The sequence below is a fragment of the Trachinotus anak genome, unplaced genomic scaffold (assembly GCF_046630095.1).
Source record: "Trachinotus anak isolate AG129_WGS33_773 ecotype Australia unplaced genomic scaffold, CSIRO_AGI_Tana_v1 ptg000008l, whole genome shotgun sequence".
In the NCBI taxonomy this organism is placed as follows: Eukaryota; Metazoa; Chordata; class Actinopteri; order Carangiformes; family Carangidae; genus Trachinotus; species Trachinotus anak.
In genome coordinates, this window is record NW_027273859.1 from 5,738,305 (window position 1) to 5,765,679 (window position 27,375).

The window sequence follows — 27,375 nt, forward strand, 5'->3', positions numbered from 1 at the left end:
CACTAACTGCACTGAGATCAGACATTGAGCGTTTACATCATGTGGGTCTGACAAATGTGACTCCTGTGTGTTTAGACATACATGTATTACATCGAGAGCGAGACCCTGTCACTCACCACCCAGAAAAATTCAAAGAGGCAATTTTGATGAAGATGGAAGTGGGCCAGGAGATGATGCTCCCGTTTTCACATCAGGGCTTCTTGACATGACATGTCCATGTTTTACAGGGACATCTAGTGGCCAGAGGTCATCAAAGGAATTCCTTAAGTGACTGAGGTAAAGCCAGGAGCCCATTATCAGTGTGGTCTAACTTTGTACAACTGATTCCCAGTAGTGTGAAGTGTTGTGAAACAATTTTTTTTTTTAAATAAATGAACCTGTCATAACCAAAGCTCAGGTAGAAGTCTGTTGTGATGAAGCTCTGCATAATCGGATGATTTACAACAAAGCATTTTTCATATGAATTCTGATGATCTACTAAAATTTCAACTTGGAACACAAATGTGGAAAACAGTGTTTAAAGACCAAAAACCGTTTTCTCAGTCAGCTTTTTACTATGAGAGATGGAATCCTGCATGAAAACACAATTTCATGTCAAAGTTGGAACAGTTTTGGTTGAGATTTACCACCGTCATGTCTGGTGTATGTAAAGCTGTCACAAATTGTCCCGTAGCTGATGTGCAAAACTTCTTTCTTGTACTTAAAACTTAAAGGTCCCATATTGTATAAAGTGAGATCTCCATGTGTTTGTGATTATAAAGCAGGTCTAGGTTCTATATTAATACTGTGAAAGTGTCAAAGCCTCAGTCCACAGAGAAATGCACACAGCCTGTATTCAGAAACTGAGCCTTAAAACCAGCTGTCAGGACTTCTGGAAACAACAAAGCAGCCACCACTCTCAGCCACGCCATAAGCCCAGCCCCCCAGGACCTACCATTCAACTTTTCAGGATTTGGAGTGTTTACCTGAAATCTGCTTTATTTTTCAGGCACACAGAAAACAGTCAATCTCACCGACCTGTTGTCAGAGCTTCAGAGAGAAGCCTCAGAGAAAAGCTGTGAAACTACATTAAAATGCTTTTTTAAACCACAAATATATCTTCTTATGGATTTCAAAACTTCAAATAAAACACTGTTAACATGCAAAATATTAAAAGCAATTCAAATTCAAATTATTAGGTTCATAGAAGAGATTTGATTATTTTAGAAAATGTGCATTGTACTGAGCATAATGAAGCAGTAGAATTTGAAGCAAACCTGGAAGGACTGTGATAACAACTACAACATTTCAATTGCACTGAAACATCAATTATAAAAAGTTCAAGGGAAACATGAATGGCTCAACATAATTTATTTTCATTTTATGTTAAAATGTACAGAGTTCTTTGAAAGTACTTGCTAAGAAAGAAAAAAAAAACGAATAAATGGAAATACATACAAGGACAGAGTAGAGAGTTGAGGCTGCTGGGCGCAAATCAACCTTCACTGTGTGCCCAGCTGTCACTCCTCTCTTTATTTTGCGCCATCTCTTAGCATACAACGCAACATGTACAATTACAAAGGATACAAAAAGGGAAGCGATATAAACAGACAGAAATATACTGAGCTCATTTTTACATGCCTCTTAAATGTAAGGAAGTCATCCTATACACACACAAGAAGTAAAAAAAAAGAAAAGAATGCCAAGTGACCTTTAGATATTTGTAGTCCTTTTGTTTAAAATAGCATTATATACTACACAAAGATAGAAAAACTCTAGAGATGAGATGGAATGGAGAGGTTAAAGGCATCTTAAAGTCACTAAAAGTGAGTGGTAATTTTTTTAAATTTTGAATTTCTTAGTAATTATTACCCAAGAGGCGAGCTAAAAAATATGTATTGTTTTTTTTCCTGAAACAGAAGTGAAAAAAATGACAGTACCAATATCAATGTCAGAATTTCCTTTTATATTATAGAAAAAACATTTTCTCTACAATAGGTTTTCTAAAGTCAAAAAGAGTCAGCTTGTGTCATAAAAGAAAGCTGCCCAGTCTGATAAAATTCAGAAAGAAACAAAACAAAAAATAAATACAGAACAGAACAATACACACAAAGTATGCAATGTCAGGTCTGTAAGAAAATGAAAACTCCTCTTTTGACTTTGAATACTGGTACATGGAGCAACAAGGTCAACCGTTTCACCACTGCCAGTTGAACGCCATAGCCAACAGGACCTCAAACACTAACTCACCTTTGACCCTGCTTTTATGAGTGTGCCTCTAGGTGAGGGCCAAACCGTGCACTGGATCTGGCATTTAGGCACACCTTTTACAAAGGCTTACTGTCTTCTGCCATATTTCTAGCCAATGGGAGTGCAGAGTTTTGCAGAAAAAAATGAAATAAAAAACCAAACAAAAAAAACCAAACAAAAACGGTTTTAACAGAATACACCATTCAAAAGCAGACTCCTCGACCTCTTTGGGTCACTAACACTTAAGGAGGGGCAGTCAGCTATAGTTAACTGACTTTCTTTAAAGCAGTTAAATGGAAATCCCACCGTTTGTTCTGCATTCCCTAAACTGCTAAAAAAGGCTGACATTGTACACCGTCTGTCAGTGGAGTGTGGAACAGCTGAATGTTTCCTGAGCCAGCCACCAACTGGTGACAGCTAGCCAGTGTGTGTGTGTTGGTGTTTGTGTGCGAGTGCGTGTGCGTGTGTTTGTGTGTGCTAGATATTGGGAAGTACCAGAATATTTACATCTAAACATTTCAGAGAGGCGGCAAACTGGAAAATAACGCTACTTGTTTCATTTATGGACATATAATAGACAGTAATGCGCTCGTCCCTTCGGTGTCTTTGCTGTGTTTTTGGTTCAACACCGTCCATCCAGGAAGACAGAGACTCTGGAAACAGCTCAGCACCTCAAACACCGGAGGCCCCGCTCCTATGCTTTTCTGGAACCGGGTGAAAAGCTGTCTGACCAAGTGACCACAGAGATGTTTCTGAGAGAGCAAGAGGGTGTATCACTTTTTCAGAATGCCACACATATAAAGACCAAAGCATATAAGAGGTTGGACTGCACACAAGTATTTCAAAAAACAGTCAACAAAAACAACGACAACAAAAATAAGATTCAACATTATGTTTAACAAAACAAAACGAGAGTCCGCCTACTATGTTTCACTGTCTCTTTTTTCAAGGTAAGGCTTCCTATATCAATTAAAAGATTGTGTGCATGGTTGAATATATTCAGTTTTCATTCGCAGTCTGACAAAGCAAGGTACTCCTGTATTGTCTTTATCTTCCCCTTTGTTCTTGTTCTCCCCTACTCTCCTCCTGCACATGAGGAGGAGGAGACTCCTGGGTCTGTGTGAACCCACATTAGAGGACTGTGTAGGCCAGGCCCGAAGCAGCATGGCACGGCTGCGGTCCATTTACACACCCCCACCCTGAATCCTACCGACTTGCTCCCATACACGGCCAGCTGGGGAGGGGAAATGAGCCCAAATAAAAAGGGACAAAATGACAACGTAGAAAAACAGGAACCCCAAAGACCCTCTCTGTCTCCATCACCTACACTCCCTGGTGCCGGCCGAGGCACTGGAGAAGGTAAACGGGTAACGGACATTTAGAGTACAGCGAGTATCAGCTCTAGCCTCATGTCACCTTTTTCAGTTCTCGGCTCATCTGCTCATGTAAGGTGACTGTTTTGGGACACCAGCGTAGCTGTGATGGGAGGGGCCAGTGTACATCATGTTGCCGTGGTGATTGGGCTGCATAGGCTGCTGTGGGTAACCCTGTCCTCCCATCATGCCCATCTGCATCTGCATGGGGTACTGAGCTGGCTGGTTCATGTAAGGGGGATTGCCGTGGTAACCGCTGTTCATCATGGGTTGGGGCATTCGGTAGCCGGCTGACATGGCATTGAGGGGCGTCATGTTCATGGAATTGTACGGTGCCGGCGTTGGCATGAGGTTTGGCATCATACCGCGCTGCACGGCCAGGGTGCGCGGCGTGCCCTGCATGGTCACAGCCCCTGAGCTGCGGCCATAGAGCTGCTGCTGGTGTGGGGCGGGGGCCAGCTGCTGAGTGGCTTTGGACCGGATTGAAATATGGCCTTTGACTGTCGCCATCTGGCCCTGGAGCCTCTGTGTGTGCGGCGGGGGTCCCAGGCCAATGTTGGTGGTGGGCATGTTGCACTGCAGCTGCAGGGATCCTAGGTTCATTGAGCCAGAGCTCAGGTTAGGAGGTGGGGTCATAGTGGGCTGGCCCTGAGGGAGGGGAGTGTGGGGTGAGGGGGCCAGCCCAGGATTGGAGAGAGAAACACTGGTGGCATAGGAGGTGACAGAGGCTGAGTGAGAGTAGGGCATGGCATGGGGGTCCATGATGGTGTTGGTGAGCTGCTGGAGTTTGGCCAGGCTGAACGTTGCTGAGGGCTGGGGGTAGCCCCCTGTGCCAAAATCCTGACCCATGCGTTCATAGATGGTGCGGCCCCCTCCTCCACCTCCACTCTCTGGGATCTCCATGATCATGGGTGTAGAGGCAAAACCATTGCCCATGCTACACTGGGACAGCGCTTGCTGTTGTTGCTGCGGTGGTGGTGGTGGTGCTGAGGGCGGAGGCTGAGGGTTGGGGGCTTGCTGCTGGGGAGGCTGCTGAGGAACCTTTTTTTGGGACTGTTGCTGCTGCTGGTTGGTGCTGGGGGGCCTTTCAATCACACCACAGCTCTGAGGAGACTTAATGCCACAGCTGGGGGTGTTGGACGGTGGTGGGGGCGGTGGAGGCTGGGGCACACCACTGCCTACATTACTGGCACCTGGCCCACTGTTGGGCCCTGGTCCGGTCTGCTGAATAAGGCTGCAACTGCCCATCGCAAGCTGGGATCCTCCAGTTCCTGTGGAAGATGTGAGGCTGGGGGCTGGCACAAAGGAGCAGCTGTTGGACTGTGAGGAGGAGGACGGGGTCACCGAGCTGGAGGATGAGGAGGCTGACGAAGAGGATGCTGTGGAAGCTCCTGCAACTACAGCAGCTGACATTCCCCCTCCGTTCCCCCCGTTCCCTGTTCCATTGCCCCCTCCGCCCATGGTGGAGTCATAGCTGCTGGGGTTGTCGTAGTTCTCTGTAGTGCTCTCGATGCTGCCCAGGTCACTGAAGCCGCTGTCCACCACCTGCTGCGAGTGGTCTGACACGGACGGTACATCCATCATTGGCGACGTCTCCATGTTCTGCTGTGAAGGAGCAGACAGAGAACTGGGATGCTCCGGTGTGATCTGGGTGTACCCTGCTCCAGCACCTCCACCGTTGCCCCCTGCTCCAGGGGGGCCAGGCGTCCCTCCCCTCTGCCCTGCTGATGTTGTGTCCATGATTCCTGAGGGCAACCCTGGACTGTTCACCGAGCGCACAGACTGACTGGGTAGGGGTGGCACTGGGGGATTGGGGAGGGGGCTGCTGTGCTGGGAGGCCCCACACTCCTCCACTAAGGCCAGAGCCTCCTCCTCTGCCTCCCCTGTGTGGCTGTAGCTCTGCAGGGTCCGGCAGGCAGCTAGGGTCTCCTCACAGTCCTGGTAAGCCCCGTGGTGTGGCTGGGGTTCAGTCTCTTCGTCCTGGGCTTCCCCCTGTGTCAAGGACTGAACGGCCTGCATAGTCTCCAGGTCCAGCTCATTGGAGTGGTGATGGGGGTGGTGTGGGTGATGGTGGCCCAGCTCCTCTTTGAAGTCAGAGTGCTGGTGAGGGTGGGAGTGTGGATGTGTGTGCTGGGGTTCCATCAACAGCGTGACGTCCTTGTCGTCCGGGTGCAGAGGCTGCAGCTCCATGGGCTCAGAGGGAACAGACATGGCCGTGACTGTTTCCACTGCGGCCGCTGCAGCAGCAGACTCCTCCTGCTCCCTGCGCCGCCTCTCCTCCTGCTGCACGTCGGCTGAGGAGGGCCGACACTTGGCCTCCGGCACCTCCTCCTCAGCCTCCTCCTCCTCCTCTTCTTCCTCCTCCTGCTTGCTGACATAGTCCCGCGTCACGCTGTTCTCCATGTCTAAAAAAGCCTCTCCACCTTGGGGTTCTTCTTTGACTGGAGGAGAGTTTGCACGGGAGGCGGGCTCCTCCTCCTCGTCTTCGTCGTCATCTTCATCTTCAGAGTCCTGACTTTTTCTCTTCTTGCTGCTGTTGTTGCTGCTGCTGTTCTTGTCCTCTAAGTGTCCGTCACCTTCGTCATCTGCATCATGGTCTTCACTGCGCCTGCTTCCTGAACCTGGTGTGACTGCTGTTCTCCTGTTGATACTACCGCCACCGCTGCCCATGCTGCCACATTCCTCTTCCTCTCTCTCGTCATCGTCATCGTCTTCCTCCCTGTCACCCATATCTGTGTCCTGAGGCCGGGACTGTGGGGCCCGGGGCCCTGAGGTGCAAGAGGAGGATGAAGGGGAAAGCAGGGGACGGGACGGTGGACGGCTGGGTTTGTCCTCCTCCCAAGCTCTTTCAGTTTCCTCCTCCTCGTCCTCGTCCTCTTCCTCCTCTGGCTCAGAAGTGGGAGGTGGTTTGGGGGCAGGCTGTGGTGGCTGGCAGAGTGCACGGTTCTTGGGCGGCCTCCCTCGCCTCTTGGGCACCTTCTGCTCAACAGGCTTAGGGAGATAATCGTCTTCTTCGTCTGAGTCTTTCTGTTTGCTGTCCCTGTCGGTGTTGGTTCTGCAGACTCTCTTACTGTTACGATCGTCTTTCTGGAGCATCTGAGGATCTTTGTCCAGCTGCTGCTCCAACAGCCGTTGTCGCTCCTGCTCCTGCCTCTCCGCCTCCTCCTGGGCCCGCTGCAGGTACCAGCTGCGCGGCTTGCGGCCAGGCTTCATCTTGATTTTGGGAGGTGGGGGATCCCCACCCTGGGCCTGACTGTCTGCTGCAGTTCGCTGGTTGGGCCCACTGCCCGGTGGTTTACCAGGTCCCCGTTTCTTCCAGTGCAGTGGTTTGCGGCTCTTCCCCTTGGGCCAGCCTTTCTTCTTCTTGACTGGGACCTCAGGGTTGGCTGCGAGGGTCTTAGATGGAGTTGCTGGCAGAGCAGCCACAGGCTTCAGCACAGGCGTTAGCTCTGAGTGGAGATAAGAAGATGAGCCAGTTAGATAAAGCTGCACACACATACCTGTGCATATATAACCAACAATCACTAAATCCTGCATCAATACTTTGCTCACCGTCTTCCTCTGAATCTGAGAGGTTGGAGTGCCGACCCCTTTTGGGTGCTGGGTCTGACAACCTCAGAGCAGAGCGGGCTGGGGGGTAACGGCGCAGTGGGTGGCCCAGGGGCGTCTCCTCCTCCAACCTGGGCATAGGCCTCTCTGAGTCCGAGTCTACAAAGGGCTCATCCAGGACCTCTGTGGTTTCAGAAATCGTCTCTGTCACCACGCTGCTGTGAGGGTGGCTGCGCTGGCGAAAGCGGCGTTTCCTCAGGGGCTTCTAGGGAGAAACGGGGCGGAGAATTAGGCGTGCCTTTGAATTTAGTCTAAAATGACGACTACAGAGCTGCAGGATCAAGAATCAATTTTAACTCTGAGATTTTAAAATTATTACAGTATCCATAAATCTGAACACTGATTCTTACCTTGCATTTGAGCCCCATGGCAGGCTTAGTGAGGATGGGTGGGGAGCACGCCCTCCTCTCTTCATCATCCTCGTCATCGTCATCTTCCTCCTCTTCACTGCTTTCACTGAAGCAGCTCTTCCTAACAGGTGGAGACTCATTCAACCTGGAAACTAGAGGAAGCTGTGCCAGCCCCTCTCCAGGCCCCTCAGTCAGTCTGGGCTTAGGGCCTCTCTTTTTCCTTGGGGGCCGCCCTCTTCGTGTGGGGGTTATGGAGGGGTGCCTGGCCATGTCCAGTGAGTGAAGGGGTGTGGACTCTGCTTGTCTGTCCAAAGAGAAAAGAGAGGGGGGGCCGCTGGCACAGCCTGTGGTTTTTCCTCCCTCTGTTCTCTCCTCATCGTCATCGTCCTCATCCTCCACAGGGCGGATCTTAGGTGGCCGTACCACCCGCGCGCTGTCCTTCACTTTGCCCCAAGGCCAGTTTTTGGGTGGGCGGCCCCGTGGCCTGCGTTCTCCGTTTGTTGGGGGTGGGGGTCGGGGCGGTTCTGGGACAGGGAGTGGACAGCGGACGGGAGGGGAAGTTGGAGAGCTTTGGCTGATGGGAAACCCCAAGAAGACCTTCCTTTCCTCTTCCTCGTCCTCCTCGTCGTCATCCTCTTCATCCCTCCTCTTCCCTTGGTGCATGTGCCATGGCGGGACCTTGTGACTTTGTTTGATCTATTCACAGATAAAGTAAAATAAAATCACTGAGAATCTGCAGCAACTTTAATATCAATCTGTTATCTCCACTTACAGCATATAAATCCATTTCATTTACCTCTTTGTGGTTGTCTTTCTCTGGTTCTTCATCCTCCTCGTCATCATCCTCGTCTCCATCAGCGTCAGAGACCACAGTGTTGGTAACAATGACGGGAGTCCAGCGGAGACACTCGGGGTCGACGTCCAGCTGCCGTGGCCGGGCCTTCAGACGAGCCATGTGCGTAGTCACCAGCTTCTCCCTTCGCACCAGGACGAGTCTGACGAAGCCCAGCACAGAGAGACGAGTGTTACAGCTCTGCATGCATGAGTCTCTACAGACGAGTGTGGATAAATTAGGTGACTGTGTGTGTGTATCCACAGCTATGTGTCTATGTTAGCTTGTAACATCCATGTGAAATATTGTGTGTATGTGTATGGTTGTTTGTATTTGTGCAAACTACATATTTGCACATTTAGAAGAGGTTTGCCAAAGTGTACCCACGTCAGGCTGGTCAGTGTGTTTGTTTTTTTTTTTGGGCAGTTTATTATGATAGAGACTGTGAGAGAGTGACATGCAGCAAAGGGCCCAGGCTGGATTTGGACCCAGACCGCTGCGGTAAGGACTAAGCTTAAGTGGTATGCACTCTACCCGGTGAGCCCCAGTGTGTGTGTGTGTGTTTTACAACAACGCTTCACTATGTCACCATTAGGTGACATATTGCCACTGACCCTGCTCTTTGTTCACAACATGACACAAAATCCTGGTTCATAGGTCAATCCAGTCAATGACAGAACACTACTCACTGGCATTAACTGAACCACAGCTAATTAGACTTCACCAGCTGCCCACCAGCTTCTCTTTCAGTCCTTCTATCCTTGCTGAAACTTAGGTGGAATATTGTGTCCAATGAATTGTGTGACATGACCATGCAGCAAAATCTTGATTTCATTGTAATTAGCAGGAGGTAACCTAACAAATACTGATGGACGGTGAAATTTAAACACACGAGAGTGCACTCACACATAGGGACAATGTAAACAATGAGCCTTCTAAAGTCTATTTTAAAGGCTGGCTTTGTTTACATGCAATGTGTAACGTGGCTACTGAGCAAGTTCTGTGTCACCTGGGTTTAACTTTACAAATGCCTGTAGTACAACGTGACCAAGTACTGTTTGGCAGATTATACAGTATACTAACGTAGGGGTTAATAATGAAAATCATAAAGCAGGTACAGCTCATTGAGAGGGTCCATCTACATGGGACTACAGCGTGAACCACTGGAGTGCGCCTTTGACCCATTTATGGGACTGAATAATTTGGAGTGTTTCGGTGTGTGTGCTGTGTCTCGTCTCTGACCTGTCTCCTCGCTGCTCCAGCATGTTGAGGCTGTGCAGCGTGGTGGTGATGTCCTGTGGGCAGATCCCTGTCAGTTTGCTAAGCTGTCGTATGGTGATCTGCCGGTCCCGGACCTCATGGAGACACTCCAGAACCACACTGCGCCAGTAGGCCATATAGGACAGTCGACCTAGGTCCGACAGAGGCTTCTCTGGAGATCCTGGCTGTCCCTCACGCTTTGACAATAAGTAGCCTGCAGGGAGGGAAGAATAAACCAATGACACATACACCTTATTAGAGAACACAGATATACAACACAACATTTTTCTATTTCTGAATTCACCAATTTTGTCTATGAAAAGTAGGAAGAGTCTAAAGATGGATTTTTATGATTGGCTGAAGTTCTTACTGAAGTCGATGAGAAAGCGCCCATAGCCCCTGCGCTGGTACTGTGGAAGAATCATGATGCATGATACGTTGTATTTCTGTTGACAGTGCTTCTCCTGGAGAGCAGGGAAAGACAGACGCATCCCACCATTAGAAAAAAAAAAACATCATGGAACCACATTACAGAGCCGTGTTGGTGTACAGCCGGGAGATGATGGCAATGGTCCACTCACTAACTGCTGTATGTTGGCAGCGAGGTGGCGGCATGTTAATGGGAGCACCTGCAACTGCAAACTGCAGAGCTCACAGCACCCAGTGTTTATCTGAGACACAACATGAGCGTTTGTATGTTTGCAGGAATGTAGCAATGTGGGTGATGCCAATGCATTTCAATTTGGTTTCATTTGAATATGTTTTTCTCTCTATTGAGTTGTTTCAGTTAAGTTTGTACAGGGTGATTATATTTTACACAGCTATGTAGCCCTTGAAAAAGGAGATACAGTGGACGCTGAAAGTACAAAAAGGCTGTGGGAAGATGGATGCAGCACAGGAATGGTGCTGGGAGCACGGGGGCCATACCTTGGAGAAGTATCCGACGAGGTGGCAACCTTTGCTGTCGTTCTGGGTCAGGACGTAGAAAAGGAAGGGCTCCACATCATAGTAGAGGGTTTTGTGGTCCAGGAACAGCTTGGCCAACAGACACAGGTTCTGACAGTAGATTGTGCTCACATTCCCATCAACCTGTTGCGAGATAAGTGAAGAAATACGTGAGTATGAGTATCATCAGTCACAGTAATGTTCAGTCCCAGAAACAGTGCACAAGTACATCTTTAAGCTGCTGTTAGAGAGCCGGGGAGTAGAGTGAAAGTGAATGGACTAGAAGTTAGTGTCAAGCAATGATCTCAGCTGAGTCTCTTGAGACCCTGACAGATAGAGAGAGCAGAGCAGAGAAACAAAGAGCTGTGGAGAGAGGAGAGGGAGGCTCAGATTGGCAGCTCGCCAGTTATCTCTGCTCTCCTCCGAGCGGGGACAGACTACAGAGTGGGGAAACAGGAGCTGCAGCAGCCGTGGCCTGCAGGCAACGAATCCACTAAATCTGCTGCTGTGCTACGAGACCCAGAAGAACAGCTCAACTGTGCATTGGTAATTATGAATTATTCTCTTAATAACAAACTTTTACTGATGAAACAATATCCCACTGTAGTAGGCAGAGATGTCAATTAAACATCAGTCGGAATATGACTGATACACAAACTCTTTATTCATAAAGATGGAGGCAAAGTACAGATGTGCCACAAATATGATCAACCTGTGACCACTGCTCTGTACTGTGACTGTACTGATGACAGTGTCATCCTCTGTCTGCTGATCTTTCTCTTCATTAACGATCAGGATCATTTGGTCCATCTATCTGAACAGTTCCTCACCTCAAATACAGAGACGTCATCCTTCCTGTAGATCTCGTTGGCAGGGGGGTGGAACCAGTTGCACTTCTTCATGTGCTGGTAGAGGATGCTGCGACTCTTCATGTAGCGCAGGCAGAACTCACACAGGTACAGCTTGGGTAGTCTGGGAAGGGAAAAGGACGGGGAGCACAAAGATGCTTGTAAAAAAGGCACAGTTTGAGCTGAAATGAACAGCTGATCAACTCATTAGTTGATTGACAGAACATGTATCAACAACTGTTTTGCCAATTGAATCATTCGTCATTAATTCTAATTCTGTTTTCAGCCTCTCAGAATGAATATTTGCTGCTCTTCTTAGAGGCCTATGATAGTTTTACTGAATATGTTTGTGCTGATGCTGGGACAGAGCCAGCAAATGGAACAATAGAATTTGGGCTTTGGGAAACTGTAATGGCCATTGTTACTACTTTCTAACAACTAATGATTAATTGAGAAAATAATTGGCAGATTAAATAATTGCAACACCCTTCACAGCTCATGTTTTGAAAATTGCAAATATTTCTGATATGCCTGAGACGTATGTGAAACTAACAGGATTTGAACATTTTAAGGACATATATTATATAATATTTTTTTATTGTTTTTCTCTGCATGGGTTAGTAAGTTCAACAATTTTAAAAACACAATAAAAGCAAATTTAGTGGGAATAAATGGGTAGATTTTATTTAACAGTTACATCATTAAAAAAATACTCCACCTTACAGAAAATCAGAACCTGGCTGCCTCCCTGGCTCTCACTCTGGCTGAGTACCAACCAACGTAGGTGGTATTGTAAACAGCCTTATAATTGAGCTCCATTAACTGGTGGTAATTTCTACACCTACGAGCAGGACTGTGAGCTAAGTACATTATGCTGATGCACTTCATTATGTTGCATTAGCTTACCTGCTGTACTCCTGTGGGTAGGGAGATGAATACCACGTCTGGATTTCAAACTTCCCAAACTCGATGACTGACGGACAGCGCATCTGAGGGTCTGGTGGACCTGTCACCCCCACTTTCTGTGTGCGTGAACAACAAAGATGAAGGAAGAAAGGGAGGGAGAGACATGGACGGTATACTACAGGAGGGATTAGCAGCTCGTTGAGCAGACAGCTGAACCTTTACTGGCCTCAGATCCTACACTCAGTGCAACAGGTAGGGAAGAGACTGGGAGTCCATACAGGCACATAAACATATCAGCATCATAGGCAAATGACCAAAAGCAACAAAGTCCCATCGTGTTTGGATCATCAGAGAGTCCAGGCTACAGAGTTATCAGAGAAGCTGTCAAAGTGCATTGTGGGAGAATTGTAACAGGCTGGTTTGGATATCCCTGCCTGCAGTTTATGACAATCATGTACTCCACACCACTGCGACTCAGCCTCAATGAACACATCAGCCCTTTTCACACATCATTAACTCTTACAACTCTGCATGCCTCAAACACTTAAACATTGGTGTGGATGTTCCAGTCGGGATCCGTGACAGTGTTTCGTTACGACTCCCGTGACACTGGCTGAACAACCACCTGGTCACTCTGCTGCAGTAATGCCATCCAACAGGACTGATTTATGTTTCCTCTCTGTGACTACTGGATAACCAGAACACTGTCATTACTGTCATTGGTCAGTGTTCACTCTATCAAACACAAGATGTTTTGATACCAACACTAACTGTAAGTGTTGAACTGAAACTTGACAGAGGCCTTATACACTCCAATCTACTGAGTATAGTTACACTGACCAGACCAATGAAAGTGAAGTTCACGCAAATTTGACACTGTACTTCAATTACCTTGTAGTTAGGGATGCGCGCGCGCGCACACACACACACTCACACAGACAAAGACACAGACACAGACACACACAGACACACACACACACACACACACACCTCCATACAGTGAGTGTGCAAGCAGTAGTTTAAATGTCCTAGATCCATGGTGTGAAATATTCAGTCAGTGTTATGTGTTATCAGACTGAGCAGTGATGACTGTAACCTGCTATTGTTGTCAGCACACTGCTCACATTACGAGCTGTCGCTATGCTAGCTTAAACCCGCTAACTTTAGTCTTTGTGAACATTGTGTGTGCAGCATTGCTACAACACACACCACCTGTCACAGTACACAAACAATAACGGAAATGTATCAGGATGTGAGCATGTTGACGACATGTCGTTAATATAAAGTGAACTGAAACTCATTCAGCCTGAATCCTGCGCACAGATCTGGATGTCTGTCTTTCAGCTGCTTAGATACGTTTGAGGTGTTTCCTCCTTTTTATCTGAAATGCTCTGTGGCACTGCCTTTGTTTGTCTATAACTTCTCCCTGATGATGTGCATCAAATACAAAATATCTCCACACAACAGTCTTGACGTGTTTTTTTTCCACAAGTGGTGGTGGATCTGTTCCTGCAGTCATTGCACATGTTGTTGTTTTTGTTTACTGTGCCTGCTTTCTTCTATTTGAGTTAGATGTCAGACTGTGACTATGACTGTGCAGGGTTATTACACTGCCCTCGTCAGTCCCGACAGAATTTTGGCATCTACTTGTTATTTGCATCTACTGGTCATTTAAAACCAAACCTTTGATCCTTAAATGAATCCTACATTCATCACCCATGTCTGCCCCCTACGCCCTGCATCTACACTAATGGATGATTTTAATATACATGCTGAATCTGGCAGCTGCTCCGTGGCAAATTAATTTCTTTCAGTGCTGAGATACAATCAGTCTCTCGCAGCTCATTGACTTTTCCACCCACAGACGTGTCTCCATCCAGCAGACCTCATCTGAGCCAGTGACCAGATTTTACAACTCGGCTGCTGTTGACTCTGCTCTTTCTAACCACATTTTCATCACCAGTGAAATTCAGCTTCTCCTCTGCATACTGTACATTCACACAATATCACTTCTCACTCAGGCTCCGCGGCTGATGCTGGCTCCCTCTACAACTTGGCTCCTCTTCAGCTCCTCCCCTCCCTTTGCCCCATCTCTGTCTACTCACCAAATTTTAAAGACATTTAATATTTCATCTGTGTGTGTGTGTGTGTGTGTGTGTGTGTGTGTGTGTGTACCTGCAGTGCCAGCTCCTGGATGTGTCTGAAGAGTTCAATGTCTTTTTCTGTTAGGTTCTCGTGGCCAGGCAGTTTGTCATCGTCATCACGCCAGTCACTGCCTTCCTGATTGTCTGTGGATTGAAATACAGAGTCAACAATGCAAATCTAGTGAGAGGCTTCCTAGACACTGTGCAAAGAAGTCTGCTGATTGATTTTTATAATGGTGCTACTGCCACACAGTGCAGGCAGCAATGAGACGCTTATATATGGTTAATGGTTTTTTTTTTGTTTAAACTCTTCGCTGATTGAAGACCAGTGTACGGGTGCCACATGTCACAAGTTTAGTAAAGCGCAACTGATGTGTCTGCTCCGTCACATTTATTCTCCTCCACTGTGCCACACTGGAGACTGTGTTTTTGGCCTCAGAAACTTCAGTGGAAATAAAACTGCAGGTGGCTGCTTCGAATTAGACACCAATTTCTTTTAGTGCAAGAGCAACAATTTCCTCAGGCAGAAAAAAGACAAATCAATTCCGCACCATTTTTACCCCCGAGCTACAATTTCCCAATAAGTTACATCAGGGCTGGATCATTTTTAAAAAAGGACAAAGAACCGTGAAGCACTGCAGTCTGTGCATCACAATAACAGCTGGTAGTTCGGAGTCTGTTTGATATCAAACCTCCTACCTGACAACTCCTACTCTGAGTCTAGAAATGTTTTTCCCGACGGCTCATTAAAGTGTTAAATTATTTGTTGGAATTGACTGAGACAGTTCCATGTCATGTCGAGATCACTTATGACATTCATGTCAAATACATGAGCTTTATAGACTTATCAGTTTCCTATAACATGTTCTAAGCTGCTGATCTTAGAACTTTGTGTGGTAATAAAATACAAATTTTTATTTAAAAAAAAATGATTAGCTTTGTCTGCTGGACCAGTGAAAATCTAACACCTTGCATCAAGCAGAGCTGTTTGTTTTACTTAAACTGATCCTGTAACGACAGTGAAGAGCCGTGTATATGAGCAGAAAAACAAAGCTAATCCTTACCCCCCCTGTCATCTCCCTCTCCCTTGCGATTGGCTTTCTTACGGATGCGGCACTGCTGCGAGTAGTCCACCACTTCCTGTCGTGCCTTGCGGCCCTCGGGTGACGGCGTGAAGAACTTGGTGAGGGCGTCGATGAGGCCCTTGGTCTTGTTGTTGAAGCGCAGGCTGCCCTGTGACAGGTCATCGTCCTCCCGCATCGAGAAAAGCAGCCGGTCGTCACCAGGGTAACCCTCACAGGAGGAGCTGGAGGATGAGTTAGCCGAGGCTGAGCGCTTCCGCCGACCACGCCCGCCAAGCTTCTTGAAGGGCCGCCCTGGCCTGCGGAAGAGGTCATGAGTCGGGTTAGATAGAGCTGTATGGAACTACATATGTACATACTGAACTCCACATTATTTCTTTTTATAGATACATTCTAATAAACTGTGCAGGAAAGAGAAATGGCAATGAAAGCAAAGTAATTCTGGAAAGTCAACATTGTAGCTGTCTGATGATATACATGGCGTCTTGCTGCAGCGCTCCACCGGGCTGACACTGATGCAGACAGCATTAGCTGAAGACAGTTCTTTACCTGTTCTTGGGCCGTCCCAGCGGTGCGTTGTAGCGCCGTTTGATTTGTGCTGCCTTTTCATGTAAAAGCGTCTTTCCCTTTTTCCTGGGTTGGCAGATTTGACAAATCCACATACCTGTGAGAGAAAAAGCACAGGTTCACATACACTGAGGTGGATTAGACAAGACAGACCTCAGTGCAGGTGCTACCATGCTCTGGGACACAACTAATACATTACTGCTTAATGGTGAAGCATTAGATATTTCATTAGAGTTGGAGGCAGCAACAACAGATGGTTTAATCATGTACTGTGAATATAATGGTCATGGAGAGTAATAATGTATGAGTTGTGTGTACAGATACAAGCTGAATTCCTGGGGTGTCAGGTAATTAAGAGGCGGGGTATGAGTTAAAGGAGCACTCGGGTTTATTTACCTTTTGGCATCCGCGTGAGGGGGGGATCACAGCACTCCATGTGGAAGCCCCGGTCACAGGAGTCACAGAACAACATGTTGTCCTGCAGGGAACACGAACACGAACACGCACACACGCACAAACACACGATTATCAGTGATCTTATTGAATAGTGATGTGTAAGAACAACACCTAGAACAGGATACTGGACCAAACTTGTACCTGTATTAGGTCAACTACAGGTCAGTCAGTGTGATCTGTGTCCAAAAGGATGAATACAGAGCCACGGATCAAAGCTCCAGAGCTCGATGTCATTACACATTTTGATTAGATTCCCACATATTTATTTAAAACAAACCCATTAAAATATTTTGCATTTTATTAATTAGCCAATTAAAAATGAACCGCACTGATTTAAGCAACTACTGTGTTTCAAAAGATTCATTTTATCTGTGTATACTTGATAGTATATTGTGCATTTTGTCTCATAGTTAAACTTCACCTCCTACAAACATTTGAATAACAATGATTCCTAACTTGAGAGCCTGACTAAAATAGCTCAATCCCAGGACTGCAGATACGTCTATCAGCATCTCTATCTGGCACTTAAGCAGAGAAGAGAGTTCACAGACACTGTTCGGCTGCCAGTCCGCCATCTTTGCTCATCTACTTACCGCATTCTTTCCTTGATCTTGACAGCTGCTGCAAGTCTTGCATTCGATGCACTGCCACCACAGAGCCTTGACACGCGCTGTGAGCTCTGGGGAGAACTTGAGACAGGACGGGTGGCCTGCAGGTAGATAGACAGCCATGCACAAACAAGTGTGTCAATGTCACAGGCTTTCTTTTGTCGCTGCTGACTGACAGCGGTGACCCACTTGCATCATTATAAGTTTGGGGGGGGGGGGGGGGGGGGGGGGGGGCTTTTGGAATTAAAGCCCTCACTGAATCAAACCTGGCTGCAAAGAGAGTGTTCAAACATAAATGACAATCTGTCAGAGCTGTGCTTTTGCTCTGTTTGAAGAGCAGCAAACAAGACGGCCTTGTCTGGGACAGAACCCCACTGAGGAAAGAGGCAGAACACAATCTGTCCTCTGCTTTCAGCGATAGCAAGTGTTAGCAAGAATATTCTACAACTTGTTTGAGAAAACAAGATTTATATGAAACCAATCGTATCTCAACTTGACTGAAAACACTGCTCAGTGCTGGTATGTACGTTGAGTCACGGTGTTCATATTTCTCAGCTGTAAGTTTAAGTAGCTGGGAATGAAGTCAAAGAAAATCAACCAAAATAAGACAACAAAACTACTTAAGAGAATAATTCTAGAAAGAACTAAAAAAAAGAGTCCCTACAGCTAGAAATTTGCAGGTGAACCATTTGAATTCCTGAAAAAAGTGGCATGAAAATTAAATGGCTGAAACAATTAAAGTATTTGCCAAAAGATGCTCAAGTTTCAGTTTAAGTGTTTGCACTGATTGAAGCTGAAATTTTAATTTTAGTGTAAGTGAAGTTGAAGTAAAGCTGATGTAAATGTCAGTTGAAGAGTAATGAAGAAAGTGGAAATGTAAGTTGTCATGTGCCCACTGCAAGTAATTGAATTTTTGGAGTCAGGGATAAAAGCTGTTGTAAAATGTCACAAATTTACAAAAAACTAATTTCTACTGCTAATTTCTGTGAAACAAACACCAAAGATGCAGATAAAAACAGTTAAAATAAAGAAGTTCAGTGTGTTAAGTGTGTGCACTGTAAATAGTTAAAGTGTGCAGCTTCCTAACATTACACTTGATATTTTTTTTTATAGCCCCAGTCTAAAAAGGCTTGCTTCGTATTGTAAAAAGTGTATAACTGTATAATTAAAAATATTATAATATTATAAGTAACATAGTAATTGGATCTTCTTCTAGAAAAGTGTAAGCAAGTCAAAGGCTGAACTTGAGTTCAGATGCTTTTGAAAAAGCCCAGGTCTTATGGGTCACAAATAAACACTCACCACTGTTGCCACAGTCGGCGCAGGAGATGAGCTCCTCCGGCTTCTTGTCGCGATTCTGCTCCTTGGTGCCCAAACAGAAGCTGCAGATGGGGATGGGCTCTGCCACCGGCTGGCAGAGGGACAGAGCAGAAGGGGAAGGGGGATGCAAATTGAGACTGTCAGTCAACTTAACAGCTTCATTGTACAAATGAAGACAACAAAGTGGCCTTGTGTGTCGTGCCACAGTGGCGGACTGTTGCTGTGTGTTACTAACAAGCTAAGAGCGGACTGAAAACTACAATGACACCATGGAGCATGTGGATGTGTGAACAGAGAGTTAAGGTTAATGAAGAGCGTGAGAGCTACTGTAATGAGTGAGCTTGTATAATTTATGGGACATGTCAGGCTAGAGGCTGCCATCGCGTGCCAGTGTCTCTTGATGACTCCTGAGCTGTTTGATCAAAAGCTGTAGCTCTGTGCTTTTGGTTGTACTGGCAGTTTAATTCCACTGCGACATGTCCCAATCTGACACTGACTCTGGAACATGCCATCAGACATTCAGTTCTGGGGCTGCATGAATCTTTCAGTGTGTCCACAAAATCACAAAAAAAGTCAGCAGGTGTGTACTCAGACGCCTGAAATGAACACAAGCACAAACCTCAGCCAGGTTTGTGTCCAGGAAAACAAAAGTCTGGATAACACTTCACGTGTGTTACACATCAAATAGGACTTGTGCGAACAATAAAGCTGAAAAATCACATCCCTGAAGTGCAGGTGCACTTCACACAGACACACACACAGACACGGGAGGGGAGGGGCCGCAGGGGGGCTCTCCTTTAATGTTTGTGGAGCCTGGAAGCCCTTACTGCTGCCTCAGACTGAACCACAAGTAATTTTCAGCAAACACATTTTGTTTACTACTGAGCGCCATCCAACAGATATAAGCAAGTCAAATTTGTATTGCTGTCACTCTAACCATAAAAATCTTTATACTTTGGTTGGTATATTTACAACTCACATAAATGTCCTCTATACTAATGAATTTTGGTCTCAACACATGCCAGGAGAACTTTCTCTGTAACAGAGCTGCATGGTGATTTAAAGTGCCTGTAAAACATTTGACCTTTTCAAATTTTATCCTTTGTGTGATTTGCCAAGTGATCAAATAATCAAAATCTCTACACATTAATGCAACAGAATTTTAAAAATGTGAGAGAATCAAGGTAACCAGCTGTGTATGTGTTTACCATTTGTGCAGCCAATTGTTTTTAGAAGCCACATGCTGCTTTGAATGAAGAACATCTGTGTGCAACCAGGCTGAAATACACCCGTTTTACATGTGTCAATTACACTCAGTTTAGTAGCAAAAACAGTGTCATGAGGACGGTGCAGTGTGTTCATCAGAAACATGTGACCGTGTGTAACTGTGGCCTACAAGTGTGTGTGAGAAGAGCACAGGTGATGGACAGTGAAGGCTGGGATGGGACAGCGTCCCCCATTGCCTGACTGCTTCCATGTCTGAGCTTTATAGCAGAGTGGCAAGGAGAAAGGCACTATTGAAAACAACTCACATGACACCTGGACTGGTGTTTACCAGCAGGCATGTGGGAAAAACAGGACAAAGAAGCCTCTATGAGCCGATGACACCAAAGTGGAGCTTTCTGACTGTCATATTAAACTCTGTTTCATATGAATCACACTCTGCATGTCAGCACAAACACTGTGTATTAGCACCATGCTGTAGGGATACTTCTGTGCAGCACGCCACTGAAGGCAGGGGGTAACGCTCTGTCTGAGAACGACCGAGTGGGAGAAGACACATGTCCAGACATAAACAAAACGTCAAAACAACAATGTGCTGGAGTGGACGAGTGTGTATCCAGACCTCAGTCCAAATGACTTTAATTGTTCTTCAGAACTTGAGCAGCGTCACAACTCAACTTAAAACTGACATGAAGTGGATAAATAATCAGTAATTTCTGTTAATTAGGGTCAAAGAAGCCTAATTATCCCACTAACTATTGAACATTGTAACATTTCGGGGGGAAAATTAAAGTTTCTATGGAAAGCCAAATCTTTTCATATGAAACTTAAGACGCATCATAAAAAAAAAAACAAAACAGCTTTTGTATTATTCTTTGAACAGGTACGCTCAGGTATCTGAATGAGGAGAAACTATTATTCATTGTTCACACTTTAAGGACGTGCCTACAATATTATGAAGTAACATAACAGAGTGGCAACATGTGCTATTTTTAAAAAGCAAGATTTCACTTGAGCTGAGACTGTCACTGTCGGTCAGCTGTTGATGCAAATGCTCAAACCCATTTATGAGGCTGTAGCTTGTGTCACCCACTCACTGGTCAAGAAGGTAACTTAGCAGAAAATCTAATATTTAAAGAGGAAGATACCAAAGTTCATTTTCAGTAGAGCCTCAAATAACTCTCTGACATAGCCTCATACTTCCATAACTTCTATAACAAGGTGCTATGAATTAACAGACTGAAAAATTAAAAGGAGAAGGACTCTTAAGAGGAAGAGTTTATTCTCAAGCACATCCCTTATGACTGTGATGAATCGCTGTGAGATACTATGATCTGTCTGTGTTAGACAGTGATGTGCCTTGGAAACCATGAAAAAAGGATTTTTAACATCCAAGGTCATAACATCTCTCCCAACCCACAATAGAAAATCTAATCCTTTATTTAGCTTGAAAAAAAAACAACATGACATTCACTGAAGTTGGGGGTTACAAGGTTTCCTGCAGAACAGCGGTGTAAATGCACGTATCTGCAGAGAGCTGGGTAGGCACCAGGTCCTGGCAGGGAGGAGACAGGGACAAGAGCTTGATTTATTGGGTTCATTTCCTTCTGACTCAGGCTGATTCCAGTAGCCCCCACCCACACACCTCACACCCCCACATCACACAGCACAGGGACAGAGAGAGAAAGAGCAACAAAAGGTATGAAATGAGGGAGTAAGGGAAGAAAGAGGCAAACAGAGAGGGGAAGGTTGCAGAGAATGAGTGGTGAAGAGCGAGGTAGATAAGGAGAGACATGCAGGTTATTGAGAGGAAGATGGAGTTTTACTACCTCTCTATTTCTGAAGCCATTTCACAGTTCCACAGGTTAAAATAATAATCATTAATAATGGTGAATGCATGATAAACATAGCTATGCTGGACAACAGAGCAAACCAACCAAGTCAGTGAAAAGAAATGGTAGTCAGCAACGAGAAAGAAAGAAAAGAGGAGGAGTATGAAAAAGGCAGAGCACGGACAAAAATAAGAATCCAGAGGGCAAGAGAGCGAGGGAAATGGAAGGCGTAAAGAAAGAGAGAAAATCTGCAGCAGCAGTCCTCTGAGCAGCCTGCGTGCGACCAACACCTCAATCATTCCTGACGCTTAACCCCTTCCCTGCTGGAGGAGGTCAACTGCTCCCACTCGCCCTGGGAGCGCTCGAGTAAACACGAGCTGGGAGCGAGCGTTGCCTTTCACACAGGCGGACACCTTGTATAGAGATGTACGTTACAGTGGAGCTTCAGTTACTGGCTGCCACTGTAAATTAATCCCCAACAGATAGTAAAAAATGAAACGCTAATCCTCTTCCTTGACAGGGATATTGGAACAGTGAAATACAATCCTCAAACGCCTCCAGAGAGCTGGTGGTTTTCCTCCCTGTTTCAGCCTTTTCTAGCTCAGCCCCTGCTGTCTGCCAGGGCTGCATTTACACTACAGCAGCACACTAGAAATTTCTCACATCGACTGACTGTTTGAGTTAAGCGTCATGGCTGAAACTGGACTTCAAATGTGTGTATGTGTGTGGCTGTGTGCGTGTCTATTTTAAGCCAGTGTGTTCATGTTATGGCATGTGCTCTTCTTTTTTACAACATGAGGAGGATTCAGGAAGAAAATGTGTGTCCGAGCCACAAAGACACTCCTCTTGGCAACTGCTAGCAACTAGCTGCGTTAACTGGGTGGACCTGATGTGCCACCTGAAGTCCATCAAAACACGTTTTACAAGTTACAGGTTCCTTTATAAATACACGCCTACGCACAAATGGACAGGTGAAAGTACTCCACTATGACCCGGCTGACACACCCACCCATGCTTTATGGATCACTTAAGCACAATATTGTCAAACACATAGTACACATGTAGCTTCAGTGTTTGCCCAGCTCTTCATTTTGTTTTCAAAGAGTTCAAATTAATACTTGAGGCAACACGTAGCTTTGTCTGAGACCTCATACAGGGAGATAAAAGGAAATAGCAAACAACTAATGGTAGCCTGTTTTCCCCTTTACACACTGACTTCTGTTATCCAAAGACAGAGGACAGGAGAGTGAGACAGGAAGGAGAGAACAAAGGAGGAAGGACAAAAGGAGAAGCAGAAATGAAGGAGGAGGAGGGGAGAAAGGATAAAAGGCAATGGGAGAAAAGAGAAAGAGGGAAAAGCGTTACTGTTGTCCTTGTCTCATCTCAAGTCAAGGATCTCATTAACATGGCAGCCCGATCTCAGCAACCCCCCCACCACACTTCCCTTATGGCCACCCCCACCTCGAACACAAACTCATTGATCACTGTTACGGGACACGCCGTGCAAGCAAAGACAACAGGCAAACACATACACACTCTCTCCAAAAGTCATTACACGCACTAGAGCTAGCAGTCACGAGACGCACCTCGACATGCTATTGTTCCACTTTCAGTGATGAGCACACCCACATGTACGCATGGACCTCTACCTGACATCAGTTAACACATAGATGAGTATATGTGACATTGAAATGAGCCTTTCAGTATTTTCATGAGATATCTACAAGAGCCTGAGGAGGACCCTGAGCAGTGCCAGCTTGTCCTCCCTTCAGCCAAGCATCATCCTCCATTAAAAACTGAGGTTAGCCAGGGAGCACAAAGCTAAATCACTGCATCAAACGGAGCGGGGCTGGCCAGGCTCCAGCCGCCACTTCCACAGCTGCTCAACACATTGGCTCTATTTGAGGGGTGGTGAGGTTAGCCATACGCAAGGCCTCACACCGCTACACTTCTCTTGCCAAATGCCATTCACATCACAGTCACTGGTGAGCTCGAGGTAACTGCTCCCACCGGGCGCTGACGCCACTGCTAATGCTGTTTCTATAGACCTGGGGCCGACGCCGTCTGTTCTCAGTTGTTCTTATGCTTCCGATAGGTTCAAGTCAATGACAGACACATGATGACCAATGCTCAGGCTTTCAGGTATAAACACTATCCAATGTGTGTTAAGCATGTGACAGGAAGGACAGGCATTACTGCAGACGGTTTTGTTGACACTGACCTTTTATTTTTGACAAAAGAAACATGAAATCTGTTGACAGTGAGGTCTGTGGATTATCTTGAGTCACTGGGACACTGTTTCTGGAAAAAGACTTTGCTGGTGCATTTTTTTATTCTGATCCATTCGTATGACTGGCAATAGAAATATGAGAAGCAATAACAAACTGATGCCACATAAAACAAAAACTAACTGCATGGCTGTAGACCACCACAAGAACAGTAAATGAGGAACTGTTTCGTTAAGGTATTAGGCTGCAACTAATGACTATTTTCAATCTATCTGCAGATTAATTGATAAAACTGACTAAATAGTTGATCAATTATCAAATTGATAGTTGGCAGATAATCTTTTGCTCATCAACTAATTGTTGCAGTTCTGTTATGATTTGTTTGGACTGACCCTTTAAATAAATAATCACTTGTCAGTTTTTCCATTTCTCTGCTGGTGTGTTACTCTAAATGTCAAACAAGAGCAGAGTCTGTGGTAGCAGCACAGCTTGAGGTTAAAGCTAGTGTCAGAGAGTGGAGCCAGCCATTTTTAACTTTAAGCACTAATAATCGGTCGACTGAGGCCAGGGCTCTGGCAAAATGCAAACAATAGACGCCAGTCACAGAAATTGGTGGCAGAAATGAAAGATTTCTACAAGTTTCACCTCCTTCTTGAAAAATAGATCAGCCCGAAATCTGAAATTCAAGAAAAGTTGACAATAGAGTCAAGGGAGACCATTTCATGGCGCCCAACTTAGTCATTTTCCCAGCATTCCTGTGGTGTAGTGCTATAACCCTGGCAATGTTTCCATCCATCCATCCAGACACAAAATCCTCTCTTGTGGCTACATAACATGATGTAGGAGCAACAGGGGATGGGGGAGTAGAGAGAGAAGTGGATAGAAAAACAGATGAAGAGGCAGGTTGCACCCAAGGCATATAATCGATGTCTGGGGGCATTTTGCATTCACGGTCCTCTGAGTGACGATACATGATGTCTTCACCTTGAGCAAACACAAGCAGAGAGGTAATGTGTGTGATATTAGAAAGACAGGTGGGGGTTGATCCCGTACGGGCAAAGAGGAATGAATTACAGTGGATAAATATCTCCATTATGCTTCATAATAAGTGATGCCTAATGTAGCGGCTCCACAACCACTACCAGCAAAGGAACCATTAGATGTAGGACACTAGCATGAGCCAAGCCTGTTAAGGGGTCAGTGGAACGTTTTGGAGGGAAATCACCACAACACCAGTGTGTGTGATAATAGAAATGTGGCTCTGTGTGTATGTTGTTCACGAGTCACTTTTCACACGTCCTCGCCATGACACTGCACGTCGACATCGAGAACTCTGGTTCACCCCGCTCCAGCTGTTGAGGAGAGGGCAACCGCAGGGCAGGGAGATTGCTCTTGCCTATTATGACAGGATGATGATCTCTCTCACACACACACACACACACACACACACACACACACACACACACACACACACAAACTATATACCGAGACGGATGTACACACAAAAGCTCAGCATCAAGCCCATCCCACCTAATGGCTGTAGCCTCATACTGCTAACGGGTGCTCAGGGAGGCAATGAGGTTTGCCATCTATATCCATGACCCCTGGTTGACTTCGCTCCCCCATTCACCTCCCCCTTCATGACCTGGCAATGGCACCCTATTAGGGTGAGGGGGGGGACACTGAGAGACAGAAATAGGGTCTGGGATCCCGTTTGAATGGAGATCTGTGACACAAACATCAGCGTGTTGAGTACACAAATCTCCCTGCAAATGGGGTCAAAGCCAGTGCTTATCCGTTTGTTTTGATTTTCCTCCGCCCTCAGCCTTCACTCATACACACACGCTCTCTCTCCCCCTTTTCTTGGGAAATTGTAACCGTTAGCAATCAACCAGAGCAATATGGCAATGATGCACCAGCAGAAGAGTCGCAGAACAGAGGAGAGAGATCATGCAACGCACGTCTCCTGTCTTCCGTGAGCGCAGTTTCTCGCCACTTGCAAAGGCACAGACTAACATATTCATCAAGAACACACCAACAGTCAAACGTAAAACACATGACTGAGCAGCAATAAGGTTGATTCCTCTGGAGAGATATATCAAGGCAACAACAGGCTTGTCTGAATGCCAGATACAAATGTCAACATCCTCACTGCTGCAGCAGCTTCTTCATGACCTAACTAGCCTGAAGAGGAGCCTCACAAACAAACAACAAAACTCCCCGATGCATATTCACACATTTCATACATAAACTCAGATTGATGAGCGACTCCACTGATGCAACAGGGAGGCATTTTCAGGAGAATTGCTTGTGCTTAAATTCACTTTCTGCCAATAATTACTTTGAATTTACAGAAGTGATAAGAACTCCCTGGTGCATTATAAAATAACATAACATGTTCATTCACTTAAGTAGACGCATGCTTTCACTCTGAGGTGTGTGATTGTTCTTCTTTGTTTTGTTTTTTTTCTATTTGGTTCATTTGGAGAAGCAAGCTGATCAGTAGCTGAGTCACAGAGGAGGAAGTGGTTGATCTCTGTTTGTCTTAAGAGGTGGACCATCTGCAGCCAAGCAGGTCACTGTGCTAGGTGACCCCATGTGACTAGAGCCTGCTCTCTAGGCTAATCCTACTGTGTGTGAGTGTGAGTGAGTGTGTGCATGTATGTGTGTAAGTGAATGGTCATCCTTATCAGAGGCTTCTGTGGCTACACAGACACGTACACACACACCTACACAGGGGCCAGCTAAAGCCAGGAGCCAGTCAAAACAGTGTTTAGGAGCAGTGTGGCGGCCGATTGGCTGTGTGATAACCCGGCTGACACATGGCCAGATGGTGGGCCACTGTGTTGGCAGATAGTTCTGTGTAGTTCTTACAGGTTTATTTACATGATGGTTGTTAAAATACATGTTTGCATGTCTGCATGGATCTGAAGTAGAGGATTTATGACTTGTGAAACGTTTTGTTTACAGTCATGGTCAGAATGCATTTAGTTTGTGTTTATGTCTGTTTCTTTCTCTGCAGTAGTAACGTGTGTGTGTGTGTGTGTGTGTGTGTGTGTGTGTGTGTGTGTGTGTGTGTGTGTGTACATGTCCCTGGCCCTTACAAGCAGAGGTTAGCAGGCGGCTGCTCTCTCTGATCAGGTTACAAAAGTGGGTGTGTTCCCGCTCTCCTCTGTCGCCTGCATGTCTGCCTCTCCCTCTCTTTCTCTAACTCCTGTCTCGCTCGCTCTCTTCTCCCTCTGTCTTTCTGCCTCTCTCAGTCTTTCTGGTTACAGAGGCCTGAAGCTTGCGTCATCCAGGCTTCTTCCTCTGGCAGCACTACAGACCACCTCTCTCTCGCCTGTCTGTGCTCCTCCCCTTCCCTCTCTTCCTTTCTTTCTTTCTTTCTTCCTCCCATCTCCTGACAGCTCCTGACAGGGAGCAGCCCTGCAGCTGGTCCACACTCCCTGCAGGAGGCTGGGAGCCATGTGACTCTCTCCCTTGACCTCCTCCTCCTCTGCTGCTGAAAACTGGCCCACCAGCCGCCCACCCGGCATCACTCTAGTATTGCTAGCCTGGACCA

The 27,375-nt window shown here is 46.1% G+C and overlaps 1 protein-coding gene across 4 annotated transcripts in view; it reads right to left on the reverse strand.

Moving 5' to 3' along the window:
* Positions 1-1,335: 1,335 nt before the first annotated feature.
* The window catches only part of kat6a (K(lysine) acetyltransferase 6A), a 30,091-nt gene continuing 4,051 nt past the window's right edge, over positions 1,336-27,375 (reverse strand). For 2 of the 4 annotated variants that reach the window (XM_071482073.1, XM_071482074.1), the window contains exons 3-17: positions 18,512-18,620; positions 17,195-17,310; positions 16,542-16,623; positions 16,128-16,242; positions 15,561-15,877; positions 14,528-14,640; positions 12,353-12,468; positions 11,429-11,570; positions 10,581-10,742; positions 10,024-10,117; positions 9,636-9,867; positions 8,358-8,556; positions 7,562-8,257; positions 7,155-7,416; positions 1,336-7,051 (exon numbers count right to left, since the gene is read on the reverse strand). In XM_071482073.1, the coding sequence (XP_071338174.1) occupies positions 3,663-7,051; positions 7,155-7,416; positions 7,562-8,257; positions 8,358-8,556; positions 9,636-9,867; positions 10,024-10,117; positions 10,581-10,742; positions 11,429-11,570; positions 12,353-12,468; positions 14,528-14,640; positions 15,561-15,877; positions 16,128-16,242; positions 16,542-16,623; positions 17,195-17,310; positions 18,512-18,620 (6,144 nt within the window). In that variant the 3' untranslated portion in view covers positions 1,336-3,662. The remainder of the gene's footprint in view (positions 7,052-7,154; positions 7,417-7,561; positions 8,258-8,357; positions 8,557-9,635; positions 9,868-10,023; positions 10,118-10,580; positions 10,743-11,428; positions 11,571-12,352; positions 12,469-14,527; positions 14,641-15,560; positions 15,878-16,127; positions 16,243-16,541; positions 16,624-17,194; positions 17,311-18,511; positions 18,621-27,375) is intronic. The other 2 variants (XM_071482076.1, XM_071482075.1) reach the window with 2 other exon arrangements.